This window comes from Toxotes jaculatrix, chromosome 20 (genome assembly GCF_017976425.1).
Source record: "Toxotes jaculatrix isolate fToxJac2 chromosome 20, fToxJac2.pri, whole genome shotgun sequence".
Classification (NCBI taxonomy): Eukaryota; Metazoa; Chordata; class Actinopteri; family Toxotidae; genus Toxotes; species Toxotes jaculatrix.
Window position 1 is genome coordinate 1175360 of NC_054413.1, and position 22137 is coordinate 1197496.

The window sequence follows — 22137 nt, forward strand, 5'->3', positions numbered from 1 at the left end:
GTTTCTTCTCACACTTGAAAGCACTTTAGTGAATTCATTAGAAACAGACTCTGCTCGTTTTCATCTGCTTCTCAAACGGCTCGTTCACGTGAACACAAAGTCGTCTGTAAACTAATGAATGACTGGCGTGACCACGTTCAGCCACGGCTGCAGTCACTGCGCGACATGCTGTTCACACGTCGCTTCTATCCTGTTATAACATGTATTAGACATTGTTATAACATGGCCACCACAACGGCATGACTGTGATTTTTATTACATGTTCAGAACATGTTAATAACGCTGTTAGCGCCACATGCTAACATGCAGAGTGGAGACATACAGAGGCGAGCCAGCGTCAGATTCGAAGAGATATTCCACAGTGTGAGTTAAATTAAAATTTAAAAGGCAGATTATGTTCTAACGTTATGTCCTCTGCTCTCATCCAGCTAATTCTAGTTTATCAGCTTCGTTGTTCTACAGCAGGACCCCCAGTATCTGAGTCAGGTAATGAACTGAGCCGGCAGGTCACAGGTCTCATCATAATGCGTCAGCTGTGCTGAAACCTGATTGGATTAGAAAAGATCCGGATTGGTTTGGGTTCAGATCTGATGAAATGCTACTGATCCACAGTTGTGTTTAAAAATGACGCCATGTTTTCTGCTGAACCTCTGATGTCCACTCAGCGCTTCTCTCTGCATACTACCTAAGTGTACTGTCTTCAGATGGGTGTTATAAAGCAGAGTGTAGTATTCAGTAGGTAGTATGCAGGATGAGACTCCAAACACAGGTTTGGTGCTTCCAGCAGGCCGGGAGGGGTGCGTTTGATATTCACTCCCCTGCGTTCGCTTCCTCACCTGGGATGACTGAGATGGTTTTGAGCGCTCGCAGCACCCTGAACGTCCTTAAGGCTGACACATTACCCAGGTCCACAAACTCAGTCACATATCTGCAACAAGCCGGGAGACAGAAGCACAAAAACAGACACACACAAAAGGGTATGACCACACTGAACAACAACGAGCCGACACAGAGGGATAGAAAGGTGGAGATGCAGAGACCGACAGAGAGAGAGATCCAGCAGAGACAGGCTGGGCTGGACAGAAACAGTGGACGCTCAAGCCAAAGACTTGGACACTTCTGAAGGGGAAATCAGATGCTTCCAGCAGTTCACATGGACAACAAACTGGAGACAAACTTCGCTCAGACATCCTGAGAGTTTCAAACACTCTCCACCTCTGCAGTAACACAGACTAACTTCGTTTTACAAGCTGATACCCTGGGTGTTTGTCCAACACATTTCGAGTTGGACCTGCATCTAATGAGAGCCAGCCATAGTGAACCAGTCATTATACTGTGTCTTTTTTTACATGACTAGTCAAAACCAGTAAACTCTGATTAATTGCTGCAGCCACTGCTGGTACGGATTCAAAGCCTTAATGTTGATTAGCAGTTTATAAAACTCCCAGAATATTAGCTTATTAACCAATTAAACAAATTAAACACGTCCAGTTACAGTCAAGTGTTTGGCTTTGACACATCTGACTTCCCCATTTCTTTATTCAGCCAGGTGATTACACCTGCGACCCCTGATTGGGCAGAGAGTGGGAGGTGGGCGGGGACTGGTCCTGCAAGACACAGCAGACATGGGACGAACAAGAGCGGACGTTCACGACGACGATACGATGACAAGGGGTTTTTATTTTGTTGTGTTTTTTTTTCTGTTCCTTGTCGCCCCCCGGTGGTGGTGAGGCCTTACCTGGGATGACTGAGATAGTTTTCAGGGCTCTCAGCACTCTAAAGGTTCTCAGCGCCTGCAGGTTCCCTACTTTGATAAACTCTGTTAACAGCCTGTAGGGGGCAGTGTGGTGGTAGTCAACATACAACAAAAGAAGACAAACATGACAGAGTCTGAAAATACTGTGGTGATTCAAAGGTACACTCCTGATTTGTTACAGAGCCAACAGAGCACCGACGCCCAAAAATGAACTCTACAACTGAACTGTGCTGAGACTAAAACGTCAGCAGAGATCTGTGAGGAGATCTGGGATCGGGAGGTGCTACGGGCAGCTGTGATACAACCACGGAGTGTGACCGATCTGGAAAGAAAACAGATAACAGATTCAGAGAGAATCAAATGTCAGTTTGTCGTGTTTCCTGTGAACATCGTGATCTGCAGCCTCATGTCGATGTGTTAATGTCGTGATGATGAATATTTGTACGGATGCATTCATTTGTGTTGCTGTAACCAGACCAGTGGCATGGCCAGTGCTCCCAGTCCACTTTTGAGTTGATATGAATTTGTGAAAGCGTTCCATGGACCATCAGTGCATAGCATCAGCTATAATTCCTCTCAGCAGACAGGTCTGACTACAGTCCAGCCTGTGAACACGTCGCCTTTAGATCAGATACTCGATGGCGACGGCAGCCATTTTGGGCCCCCGGTTAGATCGAGTAATCTGATCCCGAGCCGCTAACGGCCCTCCATTACGGCTCATATTTCACGGCCGTTGACTGGCAGGCTGATTGAATTACAGAGGAGGCGTGGGTGCACAGCAGCCAGAGCAGGCCGTTTACATGCAGGTAGGATGACCAGCAGACGGAGGCCACAGGACCGGCTCTGCTCTCATGTGTTAGACAGAGTAAACATCTGATTCTTTCCCATTTCCTCTGAATGTTTTCCTCCTCTGAATGTGTTTAAATGGGTCGGTTAGATCTACCTGTGATGGCTGGCTCTCACCTTTTTGTCTTTTGGTTACGTGGTTTTAAATAAATGCAAGTGCACTTTCCAGAAACGGTGAGTAATTAAGTCTGGATCGGTTTGTGCAGTAAAAGATGAGATTTCACGGCAGAGGACGAGGAGTTGATGGCAGAGATGTTCTGCTCACGTCTTCACTGTAACGATTGTTCTGCTTTTTTTAATTAACACTGATGATTTATGATGATTTTATTGTGTTTAAACTGTTGAACCGTTAACGCTGTGAAAACGTCTGCGGAGTCTGGTGATGGCAGCCATTAACATGTCATTACAGCAGCAATATCAGTAGCACAGGGGCGGGCCGTGTGTGTGTGTGTGTGTGTGTGTGTGTGTGTGTGTGTGTGTGTGTGTGTGTGTGTGTGTGTGTGTGTGTGTGTTTGTGTGTGTGTGTGTGTGTGTGTGAGAGAGAGAAGAGGTGACTTATGTGTCCCCGTCCTGCTAAAGATCCATCTGACCGCAGGACGGCCTTTGGTTCAAGGACACACACCTACTGACATTGTGTGTGTGTGTGTGTGTGTGTGTGTGTCGCTCTGAGGCCAAACGAGAGATAAACACTTTGTCACTGAATGATCGATAAACAGGTGGAGGGATGTGAGAGTGAGCAGGAGGAATATTCGGTGTTGTTGTTGCTGTTGTTGTTGATGTTGTTGTTGTTGTTTACTTTTTTCTCCCTGAAACTAGAACGATTTCCTCAGTTTCCCAGAATGCCTTTCCACAGTCACCAGAGGAGGTTTGATGTCCTGACAGTTGACATGAGGAGACTCTGACATTTAAAGTTAAAATTTTCAGATAATTCTAAGATTTTTTAAACATAATAAACTTTCTTGTATTAGTTTTGAGGTGAAATGTTAAAGCTTTTTTTGTAAATTTAATATATTGAAGGAAAATGTTTTGGACTTTTACAGATTTGGATTGAGAAGCTTGGTCAGTGTTTTCTTTGATAAATGAGTTAGTTGTGCGCTTAATGTCTTTATTTGGTTCCTCAGTTCAGTGATGGTCTGAAATGAGCAGCCAGCTGATGCTGCTGGTCCTAAATCAAAGATCCAGTTTCTTCATTTAGTCCCTCAGATTATCACCATCTGTTCATTTGTCCACGTTCCCGCTTAAATTAGATAAATTTACCTCATTAACATCACACATGTTCATGGTGCAATCACCTGTGGACATTAGGTTAAAGGCTTTAAAAAAATTCTGCTGCTTCACCAAGTTTTTATGGCAAAAAGCTGCACTGAAATCCTTCACCTCGTAAAACATGTCTGTGAATCCAACATCAGCGTAAACCTGGACTGAATCCGAGACAAACACGCGACAGCAAAACCGCCGCAGGAATCAGGACCAGAAACTGCTCTCTGTTTCTTCTCTGGTGAATTTCTGAACACCAGATTTTAAATGATTTAAAATCCAGAAAGAAACGCACCAAAAACATAACAACTGTTTCTCCTAAAAACCACATTTATGTGGGAATAGTTTGCGTTAGCAAACCTAAACCTGTGTTAGCGACACACAGGAGCACGGAGCTTTGTACGTCCAGACATCACCTGCATCCAGCTGAAACGTATTTGGCAAAGCTGTCCAGCAGAATACAAACATCCTTCACAGGCAGCAGGGTTTCCACTGAAGCTGACAGAAATATCTGGACATGTCTTGACTTCGTGTCCAGCTGAGGAAGCAACAGACCCACTGAATGCAGACAGAGTGTAAAGTCCATCACCAGCAGATGTGTGTTTTAAGTGGTGAGTGTTTAATGGTGAATTCGTCCTTTACGTGAAGCCATTTTTCCCTCTGAGGGATTTGGCGGCAGGTCATCGGGGTCGTATTATGTAACTCAGCAGACACGGCGTCTCACCATCTCAGAGCACCTTCATCAAGACATTTCAATTTACTGGGCGGCAGCGGCAGAGGTGACACCGCTTCGTTGTGCTGTGACGGAAACCTCAGAGCTGAGCCTCGGGGTCAAGTATTGATCCGATCGGTTCATTCCGATCGTTTATCTTCCCGGCGGCGTCCCTCGCTGCACGCCTCCAGCTCCTCAGCTCTCTGATTGATTGCCGCCTGATCGCTAACCAAACCAAACCGCAGTGATTTTCCATCAGTCAGTCAATTAACGAAGTGGACGGGTCACGCTCTTTCTTTCTGAAACTAAACGACAGGATTTGCTCGCAGAGTGGGCGCCACCGACGACGTCCGGGGGACACTCAGAACTCAGTTTTACGAGTGTGAGGATATGGAGGTGACCTCACAGATATCCCATGACTTTAAAACAAATGAAGGAAGACACAGCATTTTTCACGTCCGTCCTGCCACAGGGAGATGTGTTTTTAATGGAGGGACAACCCACCGGCCATCCCACACCCCCGACCTCCAAAGCAGGACAGTCTGCAGGGTGATGGGATCTGATCCAAGGAGAGCAGAGGTCAGCGAGCGGAGCAAGGCACTAACACTGCCGGGTTCAAATCACACTGAGCTCACTGCCACTCAAAAAAACATGAAAAGCATTTAGATCGTTTAGTTAAATAAAAACACGATTACAACAACAAAAAATACAATTACAAAGAAAAAAACCCAGAAATATTATCAGCAAAATATTGTTTTTATTATTATAAATTATAGACTATAAAATTAACTTGTGGCCAACGTTCACCAGTTTTATATTTTGGGTTGTTTCATCTATGAAAGTGCGTCATATTATTTGAACTCATCATAAGTTTTATGCGCAAATTCGAGATATTTTTAAACCGCCCAGACTCCTGCTTTTTAAGTGTATTAATGATAAAAGTTTGTCTTCCTGTCCCTCTCTGGTCCGAGCTTTTGGGCGGACGTCTCAGTGAGACAACAACTTCGGCTGTTAGAGAGAGCTGTGTTAGTTTCTCCTTACTTTGCAAACATGTCTGAACTTAACAAATACATTTCTGCTTATCTGTGGAAACGGACTTCAGACCACACGTCCTCCGCTGCAGAGACAGGCTTGTATTAGTCTTTAATTCCACAGCTCTAATCCCGTCAGTGCAACAACAGAGTGGTGTCAAACCGTCCCACCACTCTGCAGCTCCGAGTTCCTCTTTCGAACTCGCTCATTAATTCCTGTCATTTCTACTTTGCAGTTCTTTTCCTGGTCCGAAGTTTCACATTAAAAGCCTTCCAGTGGCTGAAACAGCAGAATCTATGTTCCCCTGGTATTAATTTGAAACATCTACAGGAAGTGGAAGACACGGAAATAAGAAAAGGTTTCAGATGGAGCAGCTACGCAGATTTAATTCAGAGACAGAAAAATCCAAACTCACTGAAAACATCCTGACACTTCTTATTGAAGCTTCATCCATTTTTTGCAGCTGTTTAAAGGAGAAAATCTTTTCTTCCTTTATTGTTTTGGTGTGTGGGTGATTTTTTCTAAAATTCTTATTATTTATTTGTTTATTTTGTCTTTGTGAAATTTCAAAACTGAAAAGAAAATATGAATAAACAAAAAAAAAAAAGCAGTTTGACTTCATGTGAGACGCAGACGTTTTTTTTAAATACTGACCTTTAAAAATTTAAAGGTTTGGGATGAATTCATGTCGGCTTCAGTCAGATTTTGTGATTTTGGATTGAGGATTTGTGAGGTGAAGCTTTGTGTTTGTTTTCCTGAGGAAGTTTTTTTCCTAATTATGTTAAAGACGTTAAAGTCGTTGAAATCTTGGCCTTCGCTGCTTTGACTTTGAGAATCCCCTCTTCTGTGAACGTGGAGACATAATTTAAAATGTGAGCAGTTATCAAAGTAATGAAATGTGTGTGTGTGTGTGTGTGTGTGTGTGTGAGTGAGTGTGTGTGTGTGTGTGTGTGTGTGTGTGTGTGTGTGTGTGTGAGTGAGTGTGTGTGTTTGACTCACGCCATGACAATGACGCTGAAGTCGAGCCAGTTCCAGGGGTCCCTCAGGAAGGTGAAGGGTCCCACACAGAAACCCCTCGCCAGGATCTTTATGAGAGACTCGAACGTGTAGATACCTGTGAAGGTATACCTGAGGGAGGGAGGAAGGGGGGAAGGAGGGAGGGAATAAGAGGCAAAGAAATGATGAGAGAAATGGGGGAGAGTCAAAGGGAGAAGCCAAGGGAAAGAAGAACAGAAAGAAAAGAGACATTTGAGAAAAGTATATGAGAGGGGAGGAAAGGTGGAAGAGAAGAAAAAGAAAAATGGATGTGGAAAAGTGAAAGATGGAGGGAGGAGACAAAGAAGAACGGACAGATGGTAAAGACGGAGAGGAGGAGGAAAAGGAGAAACACGTTGGAAGGAGAAAGTGAGGAGGAAAGGAGGTGAAGAAAGGAGTTGAGCTCAGGAGAGGAGAGATGAACAGAAAAGAGGAGAAAGAGACGGAGAGGGAGGGAGGGGGCGGATGAATATTCATAAAATCAGCAGAGCCTCGACTCTCAGGCAAAACATCCTTCACTTATTTATTTTGTCCCCAGAAACAAGTTTGACCCGACAGGAGTCAACTCAGCCGAACAAAGACGGACAGACAGGAGAGAGAGGCAGACAGGCAGGCAGACAGACGGACAGACGGACAGACAGGCAGACAGGCAGGCAGACAGACAGACAGACAGACAGACAGGCAGACAGGCAGACAGACAGGAGAGAGAGGCAGACAGGCAGGCAGACAGACGGACAGACGGACAGACAGGCAGACAGGCAGGCAGACAGACAGACAGACAGACAGGCAGACAGGCAGACAGACAGGAGAGAGAGGCAGACAGGCAGGCAGACAGACGGACAGACAGACAGACAGACAGACAGACAGGCAGACAGGCAGACAGACGGACAGACGGACAGACAGACAGACAGGCAGACAGGCAGACAGACACGAGAGAGAGGCAGTCACGTCAGCTGAGACCGAGCCGTTAAAGGCTCAGTTCACCCAAATCCCCCCAAAAAACACAGACTTTACAGAAGAAGACAGACAGACAGACAGACAGACAGAGACAGACAGACAGACAGGCAGGCAGGCAGGCAGGCAGACAGTTTCCAGGTGTACTCACTCCAGGTATTTGGCCCAGTACGCCGGCTCGGACATGGCCATGAAGCAACAGTTGGTCAGGATGGTGCACATGATGAACAAACTGAACAACGTGAGCAGGTTAAGGAACAAGAAGGTTTGACTTCAGCTGCAGTAACAGCTCAGGCAGCACATCACCAAACAAAGGCCTTTCATTTGTACCACGGTTTGACACACAGGTGATGTTGGGTGGTAGTCGCCCAAAACCCAGTAGGGATTTAGATTCCAGTGAGTGCCACCCAGTTTCCGCTGGTGGGAAACCAGAGAGGGATCGCACCCTTGTTGCAGTCAGTCCTGTGATCTGGTCCGGTGTGGGGGGGCTGGACGGGATCGGGGACAGAAAATCGCTGACTGGTAACGAGACGAGAGAAGAGTGAGAGATCTGACCCGCGATAAGCTCAGGTTTACGAAGTTTTTACACTTCGCTGGGTTGATCGTACTTTCCTGTGATTTACAGCCACTGTGGATAAAAGCATCAACTCAGACGTGAAATGGAAACGTGCTCAGTGTCACGATGGCGATCGAGGAACTGAAGCTTTTATGATTTCACTTCCTCACTGAGAGTCTCTCTGCAAAGCGTCAGCTAAACGCCAGCTAAATGTGTTTTTTGCCACTGAGTGTGTGTGTGTGTGCGCGTGTGTGTGTGTGCGTGTGTGTGTGTGTGTACCCTCCACATGCCAAAGTGATTTTACACGTGCTTTTTTTTAAATACCTTTCCCTGATTTCCCATTAGGGCTAAATAAAGACGAAGTGAACTGAAAGGCTGCGGCGCGTTAGCATGTGTGTTTCAGCGCTCCCCTCCGATTCCTGCCACATTCAATACAGCAAATTAATATTCCATTAACAGCACCGATGGGAGAAAGGGCCCACTCTTGTCTAATCATCATATAATGGGGAGCAGTAACTTTCCAAACTGTCAGAAGGCAGCAATGCATGTTAAATATCACCTTCACCTGCCACGTTCGGCGCGCTACACGCGATGAGGTGGGAGAGACTTTGTGGAACCTCGCTCAGCTGTCAATCACAGCTATAAATGAATCATAATTATTGTAATTTGGCAGAAGGAACATACTCCCTGTGTGAACGCGGCCCAAACTCCAGCTGAAAGTTGTTTGAGCGGCGGGGTAATTGTTGATTGAGTGCCGGCTGTAATGATGTTGCTGGAGCGCGGCGGCAGGCGGCGAGATAATACGGTTACCGATTGACAAACAACGTAAATGTCCCCCCGCCGCCGCCGCCGCAGAGCCAGGAGCTAATTATGCTGTAATGATAGCCCTGCTGTTATGGACCTCCCAGGCCACCATATCGGTAATGTCATTATACCTCCCACATCCACTGCGGGATCTATCTTCCTCTCTTTCCCTCATTTTTTCTCCATCTTTCCACATTTGTGCTTCTCCATCATTCTTTCCATTCTCTCCCTTTTCTCTCTCAGCTTGTTCAGGGAGCCAAAGAGCAGGACACAACACTACGGTCCATCAGCTGTTTTTATTTTCATCCCTAATCAAACCTGTTCATACCAAAGCCTCTAATTTCCCCCGGGTCTGACCGCTTTTATTTTGAAAGAGGAGCAGGGAGGAAGTGCATCCGTAAACACAACCTCAGAAGAGAAGGGACACCACAGCCACCAGCTGCGGCGCAGCTCCTGGGTCCCGGAGCAATGCCTCATGGGACACGTAGTCAAACACAGAGTGTGTGGGTTCAGAAGAACAAAGAACACGATGCTTACACTGTAACTGTGTCAGAACTCTGTGTGCGTGTGTGCGTCCGCCTCACACCTCAGCCTGTCACTGTGGCGCCAGTGTGTCCAGAACCCATTCGATCACACACAAACACTTATAAAACACTCATACACAAACACACACACACTAAAAGTCCACTTCAGCACCACAACTTCTGCTCTTTCAGCGACTACACCCCCCCACCCACCCCCCCAGCACACACTTGTTCTAATTTTTTCTCTTATTATAACACACACACACACAAACACACACCCAGCACATCAGCAGCACCACACCTCCGTTGCCGACCTCTTCACCCACTTATCTCCCTGACAACAGCAGCGTGTCCACCGGCTCGACGTCTCTCAACACCAGCAGCCGCCTCCCACGGTAAAAATAGATGAGTGTGAAGTGAGGGGCGGGGGTGGGGTGCAGGGGGTGGGGGGCGGGGGGTGTGTGTCGGGGGAGCACTGTTGAGTTTTGGGTGTGAAGTAATACCTGTCATGTTGACGTCTGGAGCCTGAGGCGGACGCCGGCGTGGAGCTGGAGAGTGGCATGAGACGGGTGACAGGCCAAACGCAGCGAGGCCTTTCTGAGCACATCTGGATTTAAGTTTAACGTCGCTGACGCCTTCGATGGCGACTGTATGAAAAGAAACTTTCTTTTTGGTAAAAACTTAAAAACAGCAGAAGGCGTGATGGTCGTTTTCCACCACCGCAAATTTTAAAACTGAGTTTAAAGTCACATGCACAGTGATGCAAGCCTCGTTATTGTAAACAACCAATAAAGAACTTTTAAAAACTCTGTTCACAGTGATGTCACCACGTTTCCACAGGTGTGAAGAACAAACCTGTCTGATGTTATTAAGAGTCCCTGAAAGCTGTGGGTCAAAGGTGAGAGGTCAGAGTTCGTCCAGCAGCAGCAGCAGACCCTGAGGTTCAGTCAGCCGGGAGATTACTGTAACAACCTGTGAGTGTGTAATGCTTCACCTGAGAGTGTGTGTTTGTGTGTCTGTACACACTTTGTGTGTACAGAAACCACCTTGATGAAGACTGGGTTATATTTACTGGTCATGTTTATGGCTCGCCAGACAGCTCAAGATGATATCTGGCTCAGAAATACGACCAACAGGATGAGTCCTCTGATTCACTCGCTCACACACACACGCACACACACACACACACACACACAGTTGTGTTGACACGACTGGTAAATACGCTGTCATTCCTTTGCGTGAGCCTGGAAACCATCCAGCTGTAGGATCCAGTCTAAACTCGTCTCAGAGGATTCAGGGATGTAAAGAGATTAAAGTCGTCACATGAGGTTTATACACTGTTAATAAACTGTGTGATGAATAATAACATATTACTATAATTTGATTCTGTTATAAAAGCATGTGTATGTGTAAGATTAGTGGAATGCCCCTTTAACAGAAACATTACCCCTGGATGTCTGAGCTTCGGTTCGGTGTCACACATAAATCAAACCTGCCTCAAAAAAAAAAAAAAATGAAAGCAACATCCCACAATTCACAGCCACGTCAGGCCTGTGCTGCTGTGATGCAGGGATGATGGGATTAAACGGCACAAAGACCGAGGCGGGGAAACAGCGACGAGGCTTCTGACGCCTGCGGCGACGGACCGACCGTCCAGCCTGCGTCTGTTTGTTTATGTTTTCAGCCATGACGGCGTCAGGGTGGCCTGGCGGCTCACACACAGCATCCTTCAACACACACTGACGCCCTCCAGGCTGCAAGCACGCTGCTCTGTGACTGACATCTGACCTCTGACCTCCCTGCAGATCATGAGACGTCATGCAGAGTACATACAGTGGTGGCCGAGCGTGTGTGTAAGGATATGAGTGGACCAGGATCTTGATGGCGATTCTGCGGATGGGGTGGAAGGGGCTGAAGATGTAGAGAGCTGATGTGGCACTGAAACGGAAGATGGCCTTCCCTTTGTTCAGGACTATGAAGGTCTGCAAGAAAGAAACAGAGAGAAAGTGTTAGCTGCCGCAGTTATTCGGAACGTGCTCGTTATGCAGGCGCTGGGAAAAGGAAATGATGGGAAAAATAATCCGGGAGGTTCTGAAGTTCCTGGAAATGTCGTAGTAATTTAGCAGACCCTGGATCCTCGTGAACCTGATCCAGACTGCACCACTCGTATCTGGCAAAACCTTTTAGTAGTTTAGGTCGGGTGAAGGCGTAGAGATTAAACCTGTCTGCTGAACAGAGCTGAGTGAAGGTGAGAGATGCTCGCTCACAGTCGTACGTACTAACCCAGAACACGCAGCCTTCGTTCTGCCCACAGTGACGCATTTTTTCTGTGTGAAAAGAAACGAGACCAACGGCAAAAACCAGGCAACAAGTTACCAGCTGATTCAGCCCAGGTCTGAAAACACCCTCAGCCTCTCTGCTTTTCTGTTTCCGTCTCTCTCTCCAGTGAAATTTCTCTCGGGGGAGTTTCCTCACCCTCCTTCCTCTCTGTTTCTCTCTCTTTCCCTGTTTAGCTCCGGTGTGTTTGTTTCCTCTGGGTTTTATCCAGGGCGAACTGTGTGTGTGTGTGTGTGTGTGTGTGTGTTAGCTTTGTTCTCGGTGCCACTTGGTCTGCAGGAACAGTCAGAGTTTGGGGAATTTAGCTAAAAACACACTCAACACCTGTGCGTCTGTGTTACACTTAGAATATTCAGCCAGACTTTGTCTGGGTTTTAAACAGCCACAGGCCATGACAAATGTTTTCACTCACACACAGACAAATCATCCCGTAGTTCACTTGGCATTAACATTACGTTACCTGTGAAGTGTCTAACCCGAGCACTTCAAAATACCAAGAACACCATGAATGATTTCATTTTTATGCAGACGACACCGTTGTGTTTGCATTTAACTCAAACTACGTCAGGATTTCAATCTGCCTCTGATGTTCTCTCACAGACTTCTCTATAATCTTCAGCTTGTTCTGTTTACGCCAAAACTGCCCAGTCTTAAAAATATCTTTTAATTTTGCTGGAGAAAAAAGAAGATGTGCAACAACAACAGAACTTTGATTTAACCACGTATGAAAACACGTGACTGAGCATGTGTGCACAGCCAACTACAACTCAAGTCTCATAGTGCTACACAACGCACCAACGCAAAATATATTTTCCTATATCAGTCTTTTATGTTCTGTGTTCCTCTCTCTTACACACACACACACACACACACTCGGTCACCTACCCTCTGGTCTTCAGTGAAGCTACCATAGAGTCAGTTTATCTTCCAGGGATTCTCCAACAGAAAAGAGGGGGTATTTCCAAAACCCTTCATCCACACACATACACACACACACACACACACACACACACACACATTCACACACAAACACACACACACACATACACACACACCCTCTCTGGGTGACCTACCCTCTGGTCTTTGAAGTAGTATGGGTCGATGTCTTCCAGGGGAACGCCCACCAGATGAGATGGGATGTCGGCGAAGATGCGCGGCAGCTGTTTTCCTGCCTCCAGGTCGGGCCGGGGCCGGGGGAGCTCCACGTCGCCCAGGTCCTGACACACACACACACACACACACACACAAACACACAAACATCACTAGAGCAAAAACATCACCAGAGCATCACTACCTCTGAAATATCTCTCTCTGCCCCACGTCTCTATTTCAGTGAGGTGTTACCCTCCGTCAATCTTTTCCTGTTTCCCATTGTTTTAATAATAATGCCTCCTGGTGTGTGTGTGTGTGTGCGTGCGTGTGTGTGTGTGTGCGTATATTACCTCCTGGTATTGTTTGTTGCGTCGGGCCTCCTCCTGGGCGATGCGCTGCTCGATGGCCGCCAGGGAGTCCGGCGTGAAGCGCTGAAAGCTCTCTGGTCCCATTGGAAACACACAGCCAGCCATCTTCTCATCCTGATCCTGCTGCTGACTGGCCCAGTATACCAGCTGCACACAGAGACACGAGCCATGGCTGTAAAACTACGAGCCAACGAGAAGCTTTACATCTGAGAAAATCACTGGCAAATAAAAATGGAATCAGAATCAATTTAAAATCTTCTGCTGACCCAACTGTCCTTCAGCTTCCTTGTTTCCTTTCTCTTCAGTGAGTGGTTTCCTACATTTCCCAGGGTGCCTTTCTACCACACCTCTACCAAACTTCCTGCTGTGAACATATCATGGTTGGTTTGGGTATTTTAGGATATTTGACAGTAATAAGAAGATAAAAGAACCCTGGAAAATTCACCAGCAGAAACCGGCAGCGACCCACTGGTTAAACACTTGTCAAGTATATTTTGAATCCTTGACTCATGAGATGAGGAGCGTTTGATTCGAGTGCCTGGAGTGTCTCAGAGCGTCAGGACGGAGCCGTGATTAAATGGCTGCTTCACTCACAAAATGATTACGTCCTCTGAGACGGCGGTCCGTCGTTCAGGACAGCCCCCAGCCTCACCTCGCTCATCATTCAGCAGCCGCTCGGACGCTTTGAAAAGGCAGCAATCAGCGTGAAAATCTCTGATCGACTCCGACCTGATGGAGCACAACCACACCTGCTCGCCTGCATCCTCCTGCTCTGTTCAACACCTCCAACACTAAGAACGGCGCCACAAAGTGATTTTACTGAGAACAGCTCCTCTTTGATGCTAGAAGCACTTGTTTTTAAATGGGATCTTAAAATCATTATTTTATTTTATCTTGGAGCATGGTGGACATGTCTCTCCTGGTCCCTCAGACCCTCAGTTCCACTAAATGAAAAGACAGGAAGCAAACAATAATTCCAACTGTTTGTCTCGTTCAACACTGCATCGCCCCCGTGCACAGGGCCGGGCCCATTAAGACACGATCCTCCCAGTTTGGTTTGGAAAAACTTAACTGGTCTGCACAGGGCAGCTCCAACATCTGGTGCAGCGACTGCAACCAGGAGAGAGAGAGAGAGAGACACACACACACACACACACACATAAAGCCCATCACTCACATTGTGTTGCCAGAGTTTGAAGAGAGCAAGAAGTGTGTGTGTAACAGGTCAGTGTGTGTGTGTGTGTGTGTATGTGTGTGTGTGTGTGTGTGTGTGTGTGTGTATGTGTGTGTGTGTGTGTGTGTGTGTGTGTGTGTGTGTGTGTGTGTGTGTGTGTAACAGGTCTGTGTGTGTGTGTGTGTGTGACCATCTGCCTTGGATCCTAATTGAATGATTAGACAGGCCTCGTTTTTCAACCCTTCATGCATTTATTCTTCACAGCTCCCAAATCTGATTTCTGAAGTGTGTGTGTGTGTTTGTGTTTGTGTGTGTGTGTGTGTGAGTGTGTGTGTGTGTGTGTGTGTTTGTGTGTGTGTGTGTGAGTGTGTGTGTCCACATCAAAGGAAAATCTAGCTCTGTTTTCCATTCTTATCAAAAGCTGTCATCCACTCCGTCTCACACACACACACACACACACACACGTATGTTGAGTACAGTAGCTGCTGGTGTGTGTGTTCAGTCCTGGTTTCCATTCTGCTGCCACGCTCGGTCACGTACACACTCGTCAGGATCCTATCGACATAATAAACTTCCTAAAGTCGTGACACAGATTCAAGGAAAAGGACGAAAAAGCAGAAAAACACATTTTCTTTTTTTAAATATTTGCAGTTTTGTGTAATTAAGGCTGACGTGATGGGGAGAAACTCCTGACACCTCACAGCAAAGCTAAGTCCTAAGTGAGGATCGGACCTCATGTCCTCACTCAGTCCGTCTCTAATCTGAGCTGAAGCGTCGTTATTTCGAACTGTAAACGTCTTCTGAATGAAAACTGTCAGAGACACGTGTTGTATGAATGATTCATGGCGCTAAATTTGGCCCCGGAGCAGCATTTCATTGGTCACACGTCTCTCCGAGGACCACAGGACTGTTGGCAGGAACCTTTTGACAGAACCATGTACCTGCATTTTAATCCACAGACCTGGTCCGGTGTTACGTCCTGCTCCCCGGACACCAGCCTGGAACCACCGTGCCGGAGCTCACGGTCAAACACGAGCTTTTCACACAGGACTTCACTCAACTTTTAAGCTCAACCTCTGACTGAAGTCAAGCAGAAGAGAAGCTGAGTGTCGTGGCCTTTCTGTTGGTGACCTACAGCGTTTTGTTTGCTTCACTTCCTCCTCATCTCCCTCGCTTCTTATGCTCTTCCCTTCCTTCCTTCCTTCCTTCCTTCCTAAATCTCCTTTTCCTCTTCTTGTTCGTGACCTCATCTTTTACCTTCTGCCGTCCCTACATAACTCCTTATTTCCTTCTCTTCTCTTTTCCTTCTCCACTTCCTCCTTTACTTCCCTATTAAATTGCTTCCTTCTCTACTCTCTCCTTTCTTTCCCTAACTCATCCTTTCCTTGTGTACTTCCTATGCCTGTTTACTTCCTTCCCTTTCCTCCTCACCTGAGCACTATTTATTTTTATATTTATTTATTTGAAACGAAGCCTTTATTTGCTGAAAAGACCAAATGTTTTGCTCTGCCTTGACAACTGACTGTTATTTGAGATGTAACAACATATTTTCTCCGACTTACACTGATCTTAGAGTACGAGAACGCTCTGCAGGGCATTGTGGGTAAGAGTTTATCCGAATCAGAAAGGCTGATGTGTCTAATATCAGCCGTCTCTGACAGTAATCAGCCTCTAATCTCTAAGTTCACTCTTCTTCCTTCAGCTTCGGGCTGAGGAGACACTTTGGTTTGTGTTCTTCCTGATTTCACTGTTTTTAATGAGGTGACTTTTTATTTTCTCACTCTTTGTGTTGTTGTTTACTACTCGTTCTGTGTTCTGGCCTATTTTGTGTTGCAGTTGACTGCGTGTGGATTACAACATGCTTAGCACAGACACCACTGTGCGCTGCAGCACAACAAAGCTGGAATAGAAAGATTTAAAAAAGATGCAGAGTATTGGTGCTGGAACCTGACACACCCTGAGGCGACGCAGGTCACGGTTTAGCTAAGATTAGCTCGACCTTCGTAAAGTGGAGGCATCTCGACTTTTTGTTGTAACTTTAAGTTTTTTCACAACTTCTTCTTTTTAGCTTTTCACACTCAGTGTCCAGCTCAGTCAGGTCACAGGTGAATAAGCAGGTTCCCTCCTGATTCTGCACCTGCCTGGAACTTTAAGCCACTCACAGCTCACAGTGAAGCGGTTCGACGTACAATAACGGACGGACTGTCGCCACAGACACTCAGAGTGAAGTGGAGATGTTATGAAACAGAGTGAGAGGGAGACTGGATGAATTTCTGGGTCAAAACACGAACACAGACGACCCACCACCCAAACCAGCATCGCCCTCAGGAAGGACACACACACACACACACACACACACACACAATCAGCATGCACAAAGTCACAGACTCACTGAGGCACAAATATGCAGACAGACGCTGCAGCTCGCACAGTAACACAAGCTTCACAGTGTTTCCATAAACCTACAGACACACAACACCTCACACCACGTGTGGTGACGGGACAGTCGCCACACGTGTCCCGTGAAATAAACATAACTGTGTCCTGTATGATGCAGGCACCGTTATTAACACGCATAAAACGTGACTGTGATTACTGTGTTTATCTGCAGTCAGTTTCCTGTTTCAGATGAAAACTGACATTACTGATGGGAGAGTTTTTTCTTTGAAATCTCTGCATCAGGTTTTTCTTTCTGAACTTGTACTGGCTGCAACATTTGCACATCACTGACTGACAGCGGCAGTTTGGAACTTACTGACCTGTGACTGAGTCTGAGCACAGCACCAACCTGAACTTCACTGTGAGGTTCAGGTTCTGGGTTTGTGAAGTTCCCCTGGTTGAAAACAGATAACACTGTACGCAGCCTGCTCATAAGCATCTGGGCACTGGGTGTCGTGACGGCCAAAGGGGTTAAGGGGTCGACCATGAACCACAAATCACAACAAAGGTCTGTCCTCAGGCATCTCTCTCTCTCTCTCTCTCTCTCTCTCTCTCTCTCTCTCTCTCTCTCTCTCTCTCCCTCCCTTTGTTTCCTGTCATCTCTCGGTTAATAATAATACGACTGCGTGGCCCCTGCAGTCGCACCAGCAACACTCACACACACGGAAACACACCTTTATCAAGTAAAACAGCATGTGATCCACAAAACGACACAATGTTCTTGTAGTGAATTACAGCAGCGTCTGTTCCCTGCTCCTGTTTTTTTTCAGGCATTCATCAGCCCTGCCTGTGTGTGTGTGTGTGTGTGTGTGTGTGAGTGTGTGTGTGTGTGTGCGTGTGTGTGTGTGTGTTTTCACTGCCATGTGCTTGGTGTAGGTGCATGCATATTCTGTCCTCCTTTATTTCCATACCATTTCAGCTATTCATCAGATACAGAGTGTGTGTGTGTCTCTGTGTGTGTGTGTGTCTGTGTGTGTGTGTGTCTCGGTGTGTGTGTGTCTCGGTGTGTGTGTGAGAACAGAATGGCTGTACGCTTGGCTTGCTCTTTTCTCCTCCAAGCGTTTCTCCCAACCTCTGGCAAGCTACGAACTCTCCCTCCCTCACTGTTACCGCATCACGTCTGAAGCATGTTTGTCAAATAAGGTCAAACCACTGAAATACTCTGATCCTTTTAATAAATAAGTAAATCCTCAATTAACGTTTGAATTTTTAACACATATGTTGCATAAAACTGTAAATATGTAAATGTGCAGAGAGACGTCTCGCTGCGTTCTGTCCGTGGTCCCTGCTTTGTGGACGGAGTCTGGTTCGCATGGCCGGTTTTCTTTAGGAGCGAGCGTTTGTGCTGCTCGGCCGGAAAGTACAGAAGATCATTAAAGACAAAAGTATTGACAAGTCAGCACGAAATGTCCAGTTCCAATCAAGCTATAATTCGATCATCTGATCGTCTTTCAGCAGCAAAACACACGAAATAAATCGCAAATTTTCGAAATCGAAATAAAAGCAGGAACATGTGCAGCAGTCAGAGACTCTCTGAGTGAACCTTATGGCAGGTGGGTGCTGATTTGAGAAAGGCAGATGTTAACTGCAGGTGTGTGTGTGTGTGTAATTCCATCTCCAGACCCGTACTTTTCACCTGGCTCCATGAAGGGTGCAGCACTGAACGTTGGCAAAGCAAAGGGACACTGCTCTGATGTATTAGTGACTCGCAGGTTCGATACCATGTGAACTCTTTCTGTGCTCGCTGTGCTTTTGTCACTACGATCCCTCCATATAAAACAGACGAGGACGACGGGGAACAGCACTCAGCAGGTGTGGCATCACGCCGGAGCAATCCCATCAGCCCTTTTGCTTCAGTCTAAAAGCAGTGTCCTGTCACAGCGCGGTGATGGAGAGCGGAAACTCTCGCAGAAATACTTCTCCTCAGAGGACGCTGCTGTCCAGAAGCAGCAGCAGTGAATATGCAGCACCTTCAATTCAATTAGCCTGAGAGGAGAAAACACATTTTGTCACCGTGCTGCTGCTGCTGCTGCTGAGCTCGGAGCCGAGCGGCTGCCCAGTGCAGGAAATGATTCACTGATATCAGGCAGAGGGCCAAGCCGAGCTGGCAGAGGACCACGGGGACCGTTTGGCTTCAGGATGGGTGGGGGTGGGTGGGGGTGGGGGGACGGGGGGAGTGACCCTGACATGCAGCTGCCTCCGTGCGTCATGTTGAAGCTCCGTGTTGGATGACAATCCTTCACACCTCCACGGACACGTAAAATCCCACCTTTAAAAAGCTCGTAAGGTTTGAGTTTTTATATCAGACAGGTGGAGTTCCTGCTCCAGACGGGTGGTGTTGTACTGCAGAGAACTGTGTGTGGGGTTCTTCATCTCTCCCTGATCGTTCTGCTCGTTCTGTGACACATTCAAACCGATCTGACTGACGCTGTCAGATACGTCCTGTTGGACGTGCGTTCAGTTGGTCCAACACAAGCTGGATCGTTTGGACATTTTATCCAGACGTTCATGATCCCAGAGGATTCATCCTCTTGTTAGTTATCTCGTGCTGCCATGAGGTCATAATTTTCATTTATCCAGCAAAGCTACAAACAGAGTGCTGCTAACAAAGCTCCACCTGCAAAATAAATAAATAGAAAATAAAATATAATAAACAGACCAAATGTGCTGCTCTGAATCATTTTCCAGTCTTTTCAGGACAAACTGTACATGCATCACTGTCTTTCATCTATCAGTCTGTGAATGGACGATTATATAAAGAAGCGGGTGATTCAGGGGAACTTGTGATCTTCAGGGTTTTTTTTGTTTTGTTTTGTTTTTTTTTTTTAACAAGGCTCTGCTCTCTCTTCTCTTCTATTCTTCCTTTCAGACTGTTTGGCCCTAAATTGGCTTCCTGCGTCCCGGCCCGTCAGAGGGAGTTGGATCAGTCTGCTGCTGAAGGTGCTTTTCTGTTTCTCGGCGGGGTTGACTGATTGTCCCTGACTGCCAGTAGTTGGTTCATTGTGCTTTGTTGTTGCTCAGGCTGCAGACAGTCCAGGCCCACTCCTCACACTGAGCCAACCTGACTCATTAGCTTAGCGAATCCTCTGGCATCGCCAGCTCTGACGCCACCGCCTTCACCTCAGAGTCCTCTGCGGGCTGGCGTGGAGCTCTCTACATGTTAACATCAAGTGCACCCTGCTGTTTATGACCTGCTGCTGTCTCTATGGTCCTCTGCAGCTTCCACACAGTGCGACTCTCCGGTGTTTCTGTGATGAAGTCGACCAGTTTAAACTGTGAACGACTTCTGTTTAATACTCGAATGTAACGTCTCAGATTTTCTTCTTTGGTTTTTAAAACCATCATCTGCAAAGTAAACACAGCTGTAAGAGAAATACTGTGACTTAAATAAACTTAAAACTTCAGTAGATGTGCTTAGTTACTTTCCACCACTGTAGAAACATTTAAAATATGAATTAATGCAGCTTTAAAGAAGAAATTCATATAATTTAAGGGATAAAGTAAAAACAATAAGGTGTGGACAGGAAGGGGACTGTGGAGACACAAAGACACAAACCAAATCATATCATGATTTCCATATTAGCTCCACTGTCTCAGTGAGTGTCCCCTCTGAGCGTGCTGGCACACACACACACACACACACACACACACACACACACACACACACACACACACGCACACACACACAGACACACACACAGACACACACACAGACACACACACACTCAGAGGAGCTGGTATCAGTTCATATTCCGGTCAAGGTCGTGTTGAAGATAAAGTGTTTTATAGGTGTCGTCGAATCCCCGTCACACACACAGAGAAGAGGCTCGACTCTCCAAACTAAACTCAGATGAAATGAAGGAAAAACAACATTTTCCTGTTTGGATAAAATGATAAAATGATAAAATGAGTTCTGCTCTGAGAAGGTAGCAGCTCAACACCTCTGACGCCAAAAGGGTTAAAAAAAAAACAGTGAAATTAATGATCTGATATTCAGTTTTCACACAAATTAAAGTGAAAATGAATCTGTTAAACTAGCAGCACTTTTTTATTCCCAGTGTTTGGTTTGTGTTTTCGTTTTATTCCTTCCTTTCCTCTCTTTCTTTCTGTCCAAGCATCCTTTCCTCCTTTCCTTCTGACCTTTCATTATTTTCCCTTGCTGCTTTTTAAATTTCTTCTGTCTGCTGTTTGTATGTCCTCATTCCTTGCTTCTGTCCTTGCTTCCTTCATTATGTCCTTCCTTCCTTGCTTCTCCCTTTAGTTTTATGTCATTTAGCCACATTAGCGTGTCTTTTCTTTATCTCTGTGGTTTTTTTTTCCCGCCTCAGCTGCAGGTTTGTTGTGCTGGTGATTCCACCGTGTCAGTATCTGAAGCTGCCAGCTGTCGAGCTGAGGACGTGGTGAACACATGAAAATATGAAACTTACCGGTCATTTAGTCTCTCTCAGTTATGTGATGAAGTCTGAGCGAAGTCACTGTGACTTGTTAAACTCTGTGACTGTTTAACAAACTGACAGAGACTCAAGCTTTTCTGGCTCCAAACATCATCATTCATGCAGAAACACAACAGGAGAACAACGTGTTGTTTGTTTGTGATCGGCAGCGTCGCAAATAAATTTATGGAACTGAATTCAGGAGAAGTGAACTGATAAACAGAGAACAACAGAGTGAAATAAGAGATAGAGACACAGAAATAGAAAGCTATGTGTCCTTGCATGAGTCTGCACGTGTGCACGCTGCAAGCATGCAATCAGTGTGTGTGTGTGTGTGTGTGTGTGGGTGTGTGTGTGTGTGTGTGCGTGTGTGTGTGTCCTCATGGAGAAAGAGTAAAACAGGTTTGGTTGTTTGGAGTTAAACTGATTTTTCAGTGGTGATTCTCATCGTCACACAGAGTCTGAGTCCAGATCGTCAGAGCTGGACTCTGCTGGCTGACGGTGCAGGACTCAGCCACAGCTTTAATTAAACACACACACACACGCAAACATACACAATAACACACACAAACACACACCATTGTTCTCAGGGGAAATCAGAAATCAGGAGGACGTGGGCGGTGAGGACTCGGACACCTGTGGCTCACTGCTCTCAGCCAATCAGGAGGGTGGAAAAGATTCAGGAAACATCCAGCTGATCAGGCTGAGAGGACATGTGTTTCTGATTAATGTTTCAGAGCGGGAGAGGACAGGGGGACGGGAGAGGACAGGAAAACAAAGGAGGAAAAGAAAAAAGGACACAAGAAAAAATAAAAGAA

General features: G+C 46.3%; 2 protein-coding genes across 2 annotated transcripts in view; both read right to left on the minus strand.

Moving 5' to 3' along the window:
• The window catches only part of LOC121200364 (sodium channel protein type 4 subunit alpha-like), a 90019-nt gene extending 76642 nt beyond the window's left edge, over positions 1–13377 (minus strand). Inside the window, exons 1-6 of the mRNA XM_041065623.1 lie at positions 13256–13377; positions 12887–13030; positions 11340–11458; positions 7744–7833; positions 6603–6731; positions 837–928 (exon numbers count right to left, since the gene is read on the minus strand). Coding sequence (XP_040921557.1) covers positions 837–928; positions 6603–6731; positions 7744–7833; positions 11340–11458; positions 12887–13030; positions 13256–13357 — 676 coding nt within the window. The 5' untranslated portion in view covers positions 13358–13377. The remainder of the gene's footprint in view (positions 1–836; positions 929–6602; positions 6732–7743; positions 7834–11339; positions 11459–12886; positions 13031–13255) is intronic.
• LOC121200363 (protein NLRC3-like) overlaps positions 1–22137 on the minus strand; it is a 567821-nt gene that overhangs the window by 461118 nt on the left and 84566 nt on the right. The gene's annotated exons all lie outside the window — the stretch shown is intronic.